The sequence below is a fragment of the Arachis ipaensis genome, chromosome B08 (genome assembly GCF_000816755.2).
Source record: "Arachis ipaensis cultivar K30076 chromosome B08, Araip1.1, whole genome shotgun sequence".
Taxonomy (NCBI): domain Eukaryota; kingdom Viridiplantae; phylum Streptophyta; class Magnoliopsida; order Fabales; family Fabaceae; genus Arachis; species Arachis ipaensis.
Genome location: NC_029792.2, coordinates 127027388 through 127043023, shown reverse-complemented (window position 1 = coordinate 127043023; position 15636 = coordinate 127027388). Strand labels below are relative to the sequence as shown.

The window sequence follows — 15636 nt, the reverse complement described above, 5'->3', positions numbered from 1 at the left end:
ATTATTTTAGTCTAATTTTTTTAGTTTTAATTTAATAATTCAATAATATATTTTATTCTATATTTTAAAATATTAATAATTAACTCATAGTCAAAAACAATAAATTTTGATGACCCTCTTACATTCTTCTTTTTAGAATTGTGTCATAAAAATAAATAAAAAAATTAAGACCTCATTTGATATAGTTTTTTGGACAGAAGCACTTCATTTGATAAATAAAAAAGATTTATTTATACTTAGTGTGTGCAAGCTACTTTTTTTTAAGATCTACCATTGCATATTCTATAACTGGAGAAAAAAAATGAACGAAAAACTCTGCCTACATTACATGGTAATACACCGATCACAAAACTTGGAGGATAATTATAATCCTCAATGATGTTAGTTCACATATTTCAGGAATTGCAAGTGTTGAATACTATGACATTTGAGTATTCATGCCACGGTTTTATCTTTACATATTTTCACTTGCAAGCAGAAGTGGTAACAGGTAACTAACAATTACATTGGAGTCAGAAATAGAAAAGTGTTCCATGTAACGTATTACGTGTTAAACGTCGTGCCGTCTCACATCCCATCTACGAGAAATGAGTCGACACAATGTCTGACACTTAATACGTACACGTAACATATCTCTTAAAAATATATGCAAAACCAAACAACCCTCACAAGACATTGGCTAAAACAACTACAAAATATAGTAAAGGAGAACTTTCACATCACCTTGCTGCAATGAATGAAGATTTAAGTGACAATAAAGCTAAGGAGTTTATACAGTATGATTTTTACTGCCTGTTGTGTTTTCCAACTGGTGAAGAAATCACTGATTTGAGCGCTTCAAGTAAGCCACCACGCCAATGCTCGTTAGAACAACAGCACCTGCAAAAATACTCGAGCGAATGGACAACATGCCGCCTTCTGTTTTCCGTCTCGTAGCTGTGGTTGTGGTCATGGCTATTGCAGACTGTGGTGTCACGGGTTTAGCTGAATCTGTAAACTCCAAATCCAACTTCAAGGCCTGAAATATAAAGATGCTTAAATGCATACACCAAATAAGAATTAAACCATGGAAACCGAGACAATAGCTTGTAAAAGCATAATCTTCACCTTCAGTCCTGCAGATCGAGCATAGCTGACAGCAGAAACGAGATCACTATCGTTTGCAATAACAATTTTATCACCTTCATCGTCATCATACTAGAAGGAAAGAAAAAACAAGCAACATAATAAATACATGAGCTTACAATCAAAAGGAAGAGACCTGAACTAGAAGAAGACATACCAAAATTACGGGGCGTGATCTGTCATTATTACTGACCCTTTCCATGATAGCAGATACAAGCTCATCTAGATTTTCCGCTCCTACAGAAAAGGGAGAGGTGATACAAAGTTTTTCCAAGAATAAAAGAATAGGTAGGAAAGAAAAATTACAACATTAACGTTTATCCACAAGAAGCTGAAGGCTAATTTTCGATAAGACAAATGATGTACTAGCAATGCTTTTCCAAGATGTCACTCACCACAGGTGACTCGATGCACTCGACCATTAGGATCCTCAAATTTAAAAGTAAATGAATTTCCATGACCTACAGTTTGGTATGTAGACTTTGCAGTATCTGCTCCATCTGAATTCATTATCCCGGAAACTTCACTGCGACCAAACATAAATGCTTGTTAAATGGCCAAAAAAAATTGTATACTGAAGTAAAATAGCTACAACCAAAGTACCTCTGAGTGTCATAATCATCTGGTGGCTCTAGCGCTAAAGCTGAGTCCCAAAATTTTTGCATAATTGAGTTTGCCATATCATTTACAGTTCCAGAGCTACTTTCAACCTACAAATTACATATAAATAGCTTAGTAACAAGACACCACAATCTGCATGATAATAGCAAATTTAGATACAAAGGTGTATACAAAGCTTAATAAACAATATTCACTGTATGTCAGGTAAGTACATAGCCAACAGTTCCAAAAAGAATTATCAAGAAAATATGCAAGAAGAATAATGAAAAGCTAACTTGCAGCAATATTCTGATCGTTCGGGGAAGGGTAACAGCTAACATTCAGCAATAGTCCAAATATAGATGGAAACAATCATATACATGAATACCATTGCATCTAGAAGGCACAAATACTTTATCAATACTTCAATTCCTTCAATCAAATTCAATGACTACGGAAAACACAGTTGGATAATATATGTAGACAACTTTTATCATTTAATTAGGAACAAAAAAAGAAAGACAAAATTTGAAGAATTTAAGACAAACTCCAGAATAATCCTTTCAGCGGGAAAAATTATAAGATATGCCATCCAAGTAGAGGGTAGAAAAAATTTTCTTCAAAAGTTAAAAGCTAAGGAGTTAAAATTGATGCTTGATAACAGAGTAGTCCATTATTCAACATTTTACGAGTATTTAAAACATAAAATTTACCAGAGAAATTGCAGCAGTTGTTATTTGCAAAACATCCAAACAAGCAGCAATGTTGCCGTCTGCAAAAAACAAATAATACTCGATGCCAAAAAAAAGGAAAAAGAGTAGAGAGATTATGTATGCATTTGAAAAAGCAAATTTACCTTTGTCCACCACTGGAAGATGTAAGAACTTCCCATCATGCATCATATGGAGTGCATCAAGAATTGTTGTCTCTAATGATGCATGTTCAGGGTTTGAAGTCATTACCTAATAAAAAATAAGTGACAAAGGGAATAATGAAGAAGAAAAGCAAATCAGCTCCTAATACCGAGCAATGTGTACCCACTTGTTCATCAAAATAATTATTTTAGTCTAATTTTTTTAGTTTTAATTTAATAATTCAATAATATATTTTATTCTATATTTTAAAATATTAATAATTAACTCATAGTCAAAAACAATAAATTTTGATGACCCTCTTACATTCTTCTTTTTAGAATTGTGTCATAAAAATAAATAAAAAAATTAAGACCTCATTTGATATAGTTTTTTGGACAGAAGCACTTCATTTGATAAATAAAAAAGATTTATTTATACTTAGTGTGTGCAAGCTACTTTTTTTTAAGATCTACCATTGCATATTCTATAACTGGAGAAAAAAAAATGAACGAAAAACTCTGCCTACATTACATGGTAATACACCGATCACAAAACTTGGAGGATAATTATAATCCTCAATGATGTTAGTTCACATATTTCAGGAATTGCAAGTGTTGAATACTATGACATTTGAGTATTCATGCCACGGTTTTATCTTTTACATATTTTCACTTGCAAGCAGAAGTGGTAACAGGTAACTAACAATTACATTGGAGTCAGAAATAGAAAAGTGTTCCATGTAACGTATTACGTGTTAAACGTCGTGCCGTCTCACATCCCATCTACGAGAAATGAGTCGACACAATGTCTGACACTTAATACGTACACGTAACATATCTCTTAAAAATATATGCAAAACCAAACAACCCTCACAAGCATTGGCTAAAACAACTACAAAATATAGAGGAGAACTTTCACATCACCTTGCTGCAATGAATGAAGATTTAAGTGACAATAAAGCTAAGGAGTTTATCCAGTATGATTTTTACTGCCTGTTGTGTTTTCCAACTGGTGAAGAAATCACTGATTTGAGCGCTTCAAGTAAGCCACCACGCCAATGCTCGTTAGAACAACAGCACCTGCAAAAATACTCGAGCGAATGGACAACATGCCACCACCTGTTTTCCGTCTTGTAGCTGTGGTTGTGGTCATGGCTATTGCAGACTCTGGTGTCACGGGTTTAGCTGAATCTGTAAACTCCAAATCCAACTTCAAGGCCTGAAATATAAAGATGCTTAAATGCATACACCAAATAAGAATTAAACCATGGAAACCGAGACAATAGCTTGTAAAAGCAGAATCTTCACCTTCAGTCCTGCAGATCGAGCATAGCTGACAGCAGATACGAGATCACTATCGTTTGCAATAACAATTTTATCACCTTCATCATCATCATACTAGAAGGAAAGAAAAAAGGGGCAACATAATGAATACATGAGCTTACAATCAAAAGGAAGAGAACTGAACTAGAAGAAGACATACCAAAATTACGGGGCGTGATCTGTCATTATTACTGACCCTTTCCATGATAGCAGATACAAGTTCATCTAGATTTTCTGCTCCTACAGAAAAGGGAGAGGTGATACAAAGTTTTTCCAAGAATAAAAGAATAGGTAGGAAAGAAAAATTACAACATTAACGTTTATCCACAAGAAGCTGAAGGCTAATTTTCGATAAGACAAATGATGTACAAGCAATGCTTTTCCAAGATGTCACTCACCACAGGTGACTCGATGCACTCGACCATTAGGATCCTCAAATTTAAAAATAAACGAATTTCCATGACCTACAGATTGGTATGTAGACTTCGCAGTATCTGCTCCATCTGAATTCATTATCCCGGAAGCTTCACTGCGACCAAACATAAATGCTTGTTAAATGGCCAAAAAAAATTGTATACTGAAGTAAAATAGCTACAACCAAAGTACCTCTGAGTGTCATAATCATCTGGTGGCTCTAGCGCTAAAGCTGAGTCCCAAAATTTTTGCATAATTGAGTTTGCCACATCATTAACAGTTCCAGAGCTACTTTCAACCTACAAATTACATATAAATAGCTTAATAACAAGACACCACAATCTGCACGATAATAGCAAATTTAGATACAAAGGTGTATACAAAGCTTAATAAGCAATATTCACTGTATGTCAGGTAAGTACATAGCCAACAGTTGCAAAAAGAATTATCAAGAAAATATGCACGAAGAATAATGAAAAGCTAACTTGCAGCAATATTCTGATCATTCGGGGAAGGGTAACAGCTAACATTCAGCAATAGTCCAAATATAGATGGAAACAATCATATACATGAATACCATTGCATCTAGAAGGCACAAATACTTTATCAATACTTCAATTCCTTCAATCAAATTCAATGACTACGGAAAACACAGTTGGATAATATATGTAGACAACTTTTATCATTTAATTAGGAACAAAAAAAGAAAGACAAAATTTGAAGAATTTAAGACAAATTCCAGAATAATCCTTTCAGCGGGAAAAATTATAAGATATGCCATCCAAGTAGAGGGTAGAAAAAAATTTCTTCAAAAGTTAAAAGCTAAGGAGTTAAAATTGATGCTTGATAACAGAGTAGTCCATTATTCAACATTTTACGAGTATTTAAAACCTAAAATTTACCAGAGAAATTGCAGCAGTTGTTATTTGCAAAACATCCAAACAAGCAGCAATGTTGCCGTCTGCAAAAAACATAATACTCAATGCCAGAAAAAGAGTATATGTATGATGTATGCATTTGAAAAAGCAAATTTACCTTTGTCCACCACTGGAAGATGTAAGAACTTCCCATCATGCATCATATGGAGAGAATTGTTGATTGTTGTCTCTAATGATGCATGTTCAGGGTTTGAAGTCATTACCTAACAAAAAATAAGTGACTAAACCCAAAGACCAAAGAAAACAGAACAACCTTTTCTACTGGAGTGGTGTCAGGAGCAAGATTTTGAGCCACAACACGCATAAGGATGTCCTTGGAACTGTATGTGATATTTACAGAACAATATATTATGAAAAGATAAGACATTATGCAATTTTCAGTATAGTTACTTTAAACCCAAAGAAAACAGAACAACCTTTTCTACTGGAGTGGTGTCAGGAGCAAGATTTTGAGCCACAACACGCATAAGGATGTCCTTGGAACTGTATGTGATATTTACAGAACAATATATTATGAAAAGATAAGATATAGATCATTATGCAAAAAGCTAAATACCTAAATACAAAGAAGTCAAAAATCCAGTTCTAATATATGGAAGGACAATAAAGCTACTATTATGCAAAAAAAAAAATCTAAATCCATTTCTTGTATCTCATTCAAGGAGAACAAATCCTTAAAAAAGGATCTTACGTAAGTATCCCTTGAAGCTTGGTTTCATTTGCAATCACAGCTGAATTGACACGCAACTCCCGCATCTTTTTTGCAGCTACTTGGACAGGATCTGATGATGATACAATAGCAACCCTGGAAACACAATGCTACAGAATGTTGTAAGACTATTATATGTGAGCAAATCAACGTTTTTTAGAAATCTGTAAAAGCACAAAGAACAATGATGCGGAGATTACTTTGAATTTTCACCAACTATAGTTGACAAGGAAGGCTTAAACATGCGCTCCCTCAATGTTTCTATGAAAGCACTTGCAGCTGAAAAAATGATGATAATTGAAACAGAAAGTTACCATTATTATAGAAAAAGAGATAGAAAGAGAACATTCAACGCTTTTGAAATCACTACAGGAAGCGTAAAATTGAGATTAGGAAGTAGAACTAACAAAGAAAAAATCAAATTTCAAAAACCATGATAAGTGATAACCAATGAAACAAATTTTGAGGCAGGAAAAAAATTTTTATATAAATATAATCAATGGTTAAAGTTGATGATTGAATTGTAAATGTTCAAAATATATTTTACTTGGAAAAAAATAGTGGGGAATGAGGAAGTACATCTTGAGAGAGATAACTTGCTAAACATAAATAGAAAAGAAAACAGCAAACAGTTCGAAATAATCAAATCATCTAACTAGTAAACCAGAAAGATAAATTCCATATTCAAAAAAAAAAAAATCAACAGTACAACTACGAATTCAACTGTGGCAGTTCTCCTATAAACATTAAGGGAAGTGGAGAAGGGAAGGCTTGTAGTGTAAATTTTATACTACAAGTCCTCCATTTTCTTCCTCCTCCAACTCCAAACTCACCAAAAAAAACCCAAGGGAATACATTGCAGCAAGCAAAATGAATCGAAGAATTCATATACAACTAGTATTAAAAGATGTATGTATAGTTACCAACCAGATCCATTACTACCCCTTTGCAACTCCACCCCCTCAACTGCAGCTGCAATGGCACTCCCTTGCTGAGCTGCCTTCTCCATCCTAGATATGGCATCGTATAGACATTTGGTGATATCCAGCATGGCAATGACTTCACCATTTTCCACAACAGGCAAGTGCCTGAATTTACCTATTCAGTTTGAGAAATCAATTTATATCTCCCTCAACAGATTGCTTTGCATGTCATGACTCCAGCAAACAAGATGTGAGAAACTAATGAAATCCTTACTCATATACTACATGATTATCAAAATCAAGGGTACACAAATAGTAAGAAAACATACTGAGATCCACGATACGACTTACGAGGAGCAGGAAGGACTAGACCACATGACTTTAGGACAGAAATTTGATTAATTTAAGTGACAGCAAGAATTGCCAAATGGAAAAAATAGTTAATCAATTTTTCAATCCATGTCTGCAAATTTTATGAAATGTTATCAGTTTGAAGGCAATAAGCTATCATCCAATTCAATGACTTAGATATGCCACTGCAATGGATCATCACGTCTTACCTATTTACTATTGCTCCTACTAGACACTTCAGACATGGCTCCTAAAAGATGTAACAAAGAAAACAACTATGCTCACATTTAAAAAGCATACCCTCTTACCAACCAAACATCTGAAACAACTTCTTTTGACCAAGCAACACTACACTAGCAAATGGAACCGGACTGACTCTGGAATATGTTAATAAGTAATAACAAATACATTATATCTAGTTGTCTACAGTCATTGTCAAAGCTAACATATGAAACCCTTTTCTTGTGTACAATTATTGTCAAATAGCAACCAAAATATAGATGCAAATAATAGTGCAAAGGATAATAGATACTAGATACTAGATAGTCATTCTCATTCATATAGTTCATATCCTAGGGTGTATATTTTTTGTACTCCCATGTCAGAAATATCACACTTAATGAACAACCAAATTCCAAAACCATAAAGATTGATTATATCCTCAGTAAACAGTAACAAAATTTATACTTAGTTCTTACTTCTGAGACAAAATCAAATGGCCATAAGAGTCTTGTACCTCAAAGTGTTCCATAAAAGGTAGAGACTTAATTACAATTGATAATATACGATTACCATGATGAATCTAAAGGTCTATAAGAAACTAATTCATTCTAGGAACAGCAAAAAGTCAAAACCACCACAAAGATTATCCTAGTTTTGGAAACTTAAATATGGCTTTGAATGTCAGCAGCTAAGCCAGTAACAGAAATTGTGGTAGGCATCAGTAGCATTTTCTAATTTCTAGCAACTTCCTCTGGAACTTTAAACCATTGTCTAATGCCCAATACTAAGGATAAAGAAACTATAAGACACTAACCTTGGACCATCTTCTGAAGAGCTTCGATGGCGAGTGTATCAGAAGTGACAAATATAGGAGTGCGTGTCATAACTTTGGAGACCGGTGTTTGCTCTGGCACCAGCCCCTCCGCAATAACTCTACTAGCCACATCCTATCCACAGCATAAACAAGCTTTGCAAATCACATACAAAAAATAATATAAGAAAAAAAACTTAACTTTGTCAATCTAATATATATGGAGAAAAGCATTGGAGCAACTATTGAGTTGTCTCCGACGTCAAAGGTTCAAACTGTGGTGTGGTATCAACCATTGATGCAATTATCAGGTTAAGCTGTCACATTACACCCTTTGTTTACATAAGATGCTTGTGTGGCAGGCTGCTTTAATACATATATATATATATATAAGCTTTCACTCAGCCACTCGATACCTTAAAAAGCCTTACAAATAAATAAGTTGGAAACATGTTTGGGGTGGGTAGAATTGTTTTTTCACTATGCATGTCCAGTTACATTGCCAGAACTGATTTAGTCTTTAAATTCAATCTTCCGAGAAGTGATTTATTTATTTATTTATATAACTTTACCTTGTGTCCGATCACTTTTAAAGGAACTACCCTATTAATTCAAATCAAAATCAATTAATTCTACATAAATTCAAACCTACAAAAGCAGAACCAATCACACATAACTATAACTTCATTATCTTTGGATTCTACCTTCTAGAATTGATTTGGTAAGAAGTAAAACTAACTCCAAACCTTGTCAGTGAGAATTCCGGAGAGGAGAGCATTGGAATCAGTGAGCAAGACGGCGTTAACGCGGCGGGCTGCCATTCTCCGGCAGGCGTCGTAGACAGTTGTCCCATCGGGAATCGTCAGCGCCTTCGACAACCGCAACTTCTTAACCGTCCTTTCTCCACCATCCCCCCTATTATCATAAATAAATAATTGAATTAAAAACGTTTCCAAATAAAAATAATAATAATGCGAAAACGATATATGATGGAACAGTATCGACGTACGGTTGCGGCGGAGGTGGAGACGGAGGTTTGGAGGAGGTTCCGCCGTTCTCGGATTTTCTGGAGGCGGTGGAGGAGGAGTCTACCATTGCATATTCTATAACTGGAGAAAAAAAAATGAACGAAAAACTCTGCCTACATTACATGGTAATACACCGATCACAAAACTTGGAGGATAATTATAATCCTCAATGATGTTAGTTCACATATTTCAGGAATTGCAAGTGTTGAATACTATGACATTTGAGTATTCATGCCACGGTTTTATCTTTTACATATTTTCACTTGCAAGCAGAAGTGGTAACAGGTAACTAACAATTACATTGGAGTCAGAAATAGAAAAGTGTTCCATGTAACGTATTACGTGTTAAACGTCGTGCCGTCTCACATCCCATCTACGAGAAATGAGTCGACACAATGTCTGACACTTAATACGTACACGTAACATATCTCTTAAAAATATATGCAAAACCAAACAACCCTCACAAGCATTGGCTAAAACAACTACAAAATATAGAGGAGAACTTTCACATCACCTTGCTGCAATGAATGAAGATTTAAGTGACAATAAAGCTAAGGAGTTTATCCAGTATGATTTTTACTGCCTGTTGTGTTTTCCAACTGGTGAAGAAATCACTGATTTGAGCGCTTCAAGTAAGCCACCACGCCAATGCTCGTTAGAACAACAGCACCTGCAAAAATACTCGAGCGAATGGACAACATGCCACCACCTGTTTTCCGTCTTGTAGCTGTGGTTGTGGTCATGGCTATTGCAGACTCTGGTGTCACGGGTTTAGCTGAATCTGTAAACTCCAAATCCAACTTCAAGGCCTGAAATATAAAGATGCTTAAATGCATACACCAAATAAGAATTAAACCATGGAAACCGAGACAATAGCTTGTAAAAGCAGAATCTTCACCTTCAGTCCTGCAGATCGAGCATAGCTGACAGCAGATACGAGATCACTATCGTTTGCAATAACAATTTTATCACCTTCATCATCATCATACTAGAAGGAAAGAAAAAAGGGGCAACATAATGAATACATGAGCTTACAATCAAAAGGAAGAGAACTGAACTAGAAGAAGACATACCAAAATTACGGGGCGTGATCTGTCATTATTACTGACCCTTTCCATGATAGCAGATACAAGTTCATCTAGATTTTCTGCTCCTACAGAAAAGGGAGAGGTGATACAAAGTTTTTCCAAGAATAAAAGAATAGGTAGGAAAGAAAAATTACAACATTAACGTTTATCCACAAGAAGCTGAAGGCTAATTTTCGATAAGACAAATGATGTACAAGCAATGCTTTTCCAAGATGTCACTCACCACAGGTGACTCGATGCACTCGACCATTAGGATCCTCAAATTTAAAAATAAACGAATTTCCATGACCTACAGATTGGTATGTAGACTTCGCAGTATCTGCTCCATCTGAATTCATTATCCCGGAAGCTTCACTGCGACCAAACATAAATGCTTGTTAAATGGCCAAAAAAAATTGTATACTGAAGTAAAATAGCTACAACCAAAGTACCTCTGAGTGTCATAATCATCTGGTGGCTCTAGCGCTAAAGCTGAGTCCCAAAATTTTTGCATAATTGAGTTTGCCACATCATTAACAGTTCCAGAGCTACTTTCAACCTACAAATTACATATAAATAGCTTAATAACAAGACACCACAATCTGCACGATAATAGCAAATTTAGATACAAAGGTGTATACAAAGCTTAATAAGCAATATTCACTGTATGTCAGGTAAGTACATAGCCAACAGTTGCAAAAAGAATTATCAAGAAAATATGCACGAAGAATAATGAAAAGCTAACTTGCAGCAATATTCTGATCATTCGGGGAAGGGTAACAGCTAACATTCAGCAATAGTCCAGATATAGATGGAAACAATCATATACATGAATATCATTGCATCTAGAAGGCACAAATACTTTATCAATACTTCAATTCCTTCAATCAAATTCAGTGACTACGGAAAACACAGTTGGATAATATATGCAGACAACTTTTATCATTTAATTAGGAACAAAAAAGAAAGACAAAATTTGAAGAATTTAAGACAAATTCCAGAATAATCCTTTCAGCGGGAAAAGTTACAAGATATGCCATCCAAGTAGAGGGTAGAAAAAAATTTCTTCAAAAGTTAAAAGCTAAGGAGTTAAAATTGATGCTTGATAACAGAGTAGTCCATTATTCAACATTTTACGAGTATTTAAAACCTAAAATTTACCAGAGAAATTGCAGCAGTTGTTATTTGCAAAACATCCAAACAAGCAGCAATGTTGCCGTCTGCAAAAAACATAATACTCAATGCCAGAAAAAGAGTAGAGAGATTATGTATGCATTTGAAAAAGCAAATTTACCTTTGTCCACCACTGGAAGATGTAAGAACTTCCCATCATGCATCATATGGAGTGCATCAAGAATTGTTGTCTCTAATGATGCATGTTCAGGGTTTGAAGTCATTACCTAACAAAAAATAAGTGACGAAGGGAATAATGAAGAAAAGCAAAGCAGCTCCCCGAGCAATGTGTACCCATCAGCTTGAGGAAATAGTATCTTAGAATTAACCACTTTTATTATAGTTTTTTTTTTTTGTGACAGAACTTTCAGTATAGTTAGTTAGTTACTTTAAACCCAAAGAAAACAGAACAACCTTTTCTACTGGAGTGGTGTCAGGAGCAAGATTTTGAGCCACAACACGCATAAGGATGTCCTTGGAACTGTATGTGATATTTACAGAACAATATATTGTTATGAAAAGATAAGAAATAGATCATCATGTAAAAAGCTAAATAACTAAATTCAAAGAAGTCAAAAATCCAGTTCTAATATATGGAAGGACAATAAAGCTACTATTATGCAAAAAAAAAAATCTAAATCCATTTCTTGTATCTCATTCAAGGAGAACAAATCCTTAAAAAAGGATCTTACGTAAGTATCCCTTGAAGCTTGGTTTCATTTGCAATTACAGCTGAATTGACACGCAATTCCCGCATCTTTTTTGCAGCTACTTGGACAGGATCTGATGATGATACAATAGCAACCCTGGAAACACAATGCTACAGAATGTTGTAAGACTATTATATGTGAGCAAATAAACATTTCTTAGAAATCTGTAAAAGCACAAAGAACAATGATGCGGAGATTACTTTGAATTTTCACCAACTATAGTTGACAAGGAAGGCTTAAAACATGCGCTCCCTCAATGTTTCAATGAAAGCACTTGCAGCTGAAAAAATGATGATAATTGAAACAGAAAGTTACCATTATTATAGAAAAAGAGATAGAAAGAGAACATTCAACGCTTTTGAAATCACTACAGGAAGCGTAAAATTGAGATTAGGAAGTAGAACTAACAAAGAAAAAATCAAATTTCAAAAACCATGATAAGTGATAACCAATGAAACAAATTTTGAGGCAGGAAAAAAAATATTTATATAAACATAATCAATGGTTAAAGTTGATGATTGAGTTGTAAATGTCGAAAATATATTTTACTTGGAAAAAAATAGTGGGGAATGAGGAAGTACATCTTGAGAGAGAGAACTTGCTAAACATAATAAAGAAAACAGCAAACAGTTCTAAATAATCAAATCATCTAACTAGTAAATCAGAAAGATAAATTCCATATTCAAAAAAAAAAAAAGATCAACAATACAACTACAAATTCAACGGTGGCAGTTCTCCTATAAACATTAAGTGAAGTGGAGAAGGGAAGGCTTGTAGCGTAAATTTTATACTACAAGTCCTCCATTTTCTTCCTCCTCCAACTCCAAACTCACCAAAAAAAACCCAAGGGAATACATTGCAGCAAGCAAAATGAATCGAAGAATTCATATACAACTAGTATTAAAAGATGTATGTATAGTTACCAACCAGATCCATTACTACCCCTTTGCAACTCCACCCCCTCAACTGCAGCTGCAATAGCACTCTCTTGTTGAGCTGTCTTCTCCATCTTAGATATGGACATTTGGTGATATCCAGCATGGCAATGACTTCACCATTTTCCACAACAGGCAGGTGCCTGAATTTACCTATTCAGTTTGAGAAATCAATTTATATCTCCCTCAACAGATTGCTTTGCATATCATGACTCCAGCAAACAAGATGTGAGAAACTAATGAAATCCTTACTCATATACTGCATGATCATCAAAATCAAGGATACACAAATAGTAAGAAAACATACTGAGATCCACGATACGACTTACGAGGAGCAGGAAGGACTAGACCACATGACTTTAGGACAGAAATTTGATTAATTTAAGTGACAGCAAGAATTGCCAAATGGAAAAAATAGTTAATCAATTTTTCAATCCATGTCAGCAAATTTTATGAAATGTTATCAGTTTGAATGCAATAAGCTATCATCCAATTCAATGGCTTAGATATGCCACTACAATGGATCATCACGTCTTACCTGTTTATTATTGCTCCTACTAGACACTTTAGACATGGCTCCTAAAAGATGTAACAAAGAAAGCAACTATGCTCACATTTAAAAAGCATAACTCATACCAACCTAACATCTGAAACAACTTCTTTTGACTAAGCAACACTACACTAGCAAATGGAACCTGACTGACTTTGGAATATGTTAATAAGTAATAACAAAAACATTATATCTAATTGTCTACAGTCATTGTCAAAGCTAACATATGAAACCCTTTTCTTGTGTACAATTATTGTCAAATAGCAACCAAAATATTGATGCAAATAATAGTGCAAAGGATAATAAATACTAGATACTAGATAGTCATTCTCATTCATATAGTCCATATCCTAGGGTGTATATTTTTTGTACTCCCATGTCAGAAATATCACACTTAATGAACAACCAAATTCCAAAACCATAAAGATTGATTATATCCTCAGTAAACAGTAACAAAATTTATACTTAGTTGAGTTAGTTCTTACTTCTGAGACAAAATCAAATGGCCATAAGAGTGGTGTACCTCAAAGTGTTCCATAAAAGGTAGAGACTTAATTGCAATTGATAATATACAATTACCATGATGAATCTAAAGGTCTATAAGAAACTAATTCATTCTAGGAACAGCAAAAAGTCAAAACCACCACAAAGATTATCCTAGTTTTGGAAACTTAAATATGGCTTTGAATGTCAGCAGCTAAGCCAGTAACAGAAATTGTGGTAGGCATCAGTAGCATTTTCTAATTTCTAGCAACTTCCTCTGGAACTTTAAACCATTGTCTAATGCCCAATACTAAGGATAAAGAAACTATAAGACACTAACCTTGGACCATCTTCTGAAGAGCTTCGATGGCGAGTGTATCAGAAGTGACAAATATAGGAGTGCGTGTCATAACTTTGGAGACCGGTGTTTGCTCTGGCACCAGCCCCTCCGCAATAACTCTACTAGCCACATCCTATCCACAGCATAAACAAGCTTTGCAAATCACATACAAAAAATAATATAAGAAAAAAAACTTAACTTTGTCAATCTAATATATATGGAGAAAAGCATTGGAGCAACTATTGAGTTGTCTCCGACGTCAAAGGTTCAAACTGTGGTGTGGTATCAACCATTGATGCAATTATCAGGTTAAGCTGTCACATTACACCCTTTGTTTACATAAGATGCTTGTGTGGCAGGCTGCTTTAATACATATATATATATATATAAGCTTTCACTCAGCCACTCGATACCTTAAAAAGCCTTACAAATAAATAAGTTGGAAACATGTTTGGGGTGGGTAGAATTGTTTTTTCACTATGCATGTCCAGTTACATTGCCAGAACTGATTTAGTCTTTAAATTCAATCTTCCGAGAAGTGATTTATTTATTTATTTATATAACTTTACCTTGTGTCCGATCACTTTTAAAGGAACTACCCTATTAATTCAAATCAAAATCAATTAATTCTACATAAATTCAAACCTACAAAAGCAGAACCAATCACACATAACTATAACTTCATTATCTTTGGATTCTACCTTCTAGAATTGATTTGGTAAGAAGTAAAACTAACTCCAAACCTTGTCAGTGAGAATTCCGGAGAGGAGAGCATTGGAATCAGTGAGCAAGACGGCGTTAACGCGGCGGGCTGCCATTCTCCGGCAGGCGTCGTAGACAGTTGTCCCATCGGGAATCGTCAGCGCCTTCGACAACCGCAACTTCTTAACCGTCCTTTCTCCACCATCCCCTCATAAATAATAAATAAATAATTGAATTAAAAACGTTTCCAAATAAAAATAATAATAATGCGAAAACGATATATGATGGAACAGTATCGATTGCGGCGGACGGCGGAGGTGGAGACGGAGGTTTGGAGGAGGTTCCGCCGTTCTCGGATTTTCTGGAGGCGGTGGAGGAG

At 34.8% G+C, this 15636-nt stretch overlaps 2 protein-coding genes and 1 pseudogene across 3 annotated transcripts; all 3 read right to left on the bottom strand.

Moving 5' to 3' along the window:
- Positions 303-2710, bottom strand: LOC110262389 (CBS domain-containing protein CBSCBSPB3-like). The gene is made up of 7 exons (XM_021110112.1): positions 2582-2710; positions 2439-2497; positions 1729-1835; positions 1521-1651; positions 1283-1362; positions 1108-1197; positions 303-1018 (listed from the first exon to the last, which is right to left on the bottom strand). The coding sequence occupies exons 1-7, from the start codon at positions 2682-2684 to the stop codon at positions 821-823; spliced, it is 768 nt and encodes a 255-aa protein (XP_020965771.1). The 5' UTR covers positions 2685-2710; the 3' UTR covers positions 303-820.
- Positions 3085-9356, bottom strand: LOC107612771 (CBS domain-containing protein CBSCBSPB3; the record flags this gene model as incomplete). Of its 2 annotated transcripts, none has more annotated exon segments than XM_016314509.1 (14): positions 3085-3797; positions 3887-3976; positions 4062-4141; positions 4300-4430; positions 4508-4614; positions 5218-5276; positions 5351-5456; positions 5670-5736; positions 5945-6058; positions 6163-6241; positions 6890-7060; positions 8273-8405; positions 9016-9184; positions 9279-9356. In XM_016314509.1, coding segments are annotated over 14 exon segments (1582 nt in total), but the record flags the coding sequence as incomplete, so codon positions are not given.
- LOC107611740 overlaps positions 9394-15636 on the bottom strand; it is a 15671-nt pseudogene continuing 9428 nt past the window's right edge.

Bases quoted from the DNA above. Each gene is read 5' to 3' on its own strand.
- LOC110262389 (XM_021110112.1), bottom strand. From the start codon at position 2,684: ATGACTTCAAACCCTGAACATGCATCATTAGAGACAACAATTCTTGAT. The intron at 2,498-2,581 runs GTAAATTTGCTT...TGTTTTTTGCAG, and splicing joins TCTTCCAGTGGTGGACAAAG to ACGGCAACATTGCTGCTTGT. The intron at 1,652-1,728 runs GTACTTTGGTTG...GTTTGGTCGCAG, and splicing joins GATGATTATGACACTCAGAG to TGAAGTTTCCGGGATAATGA.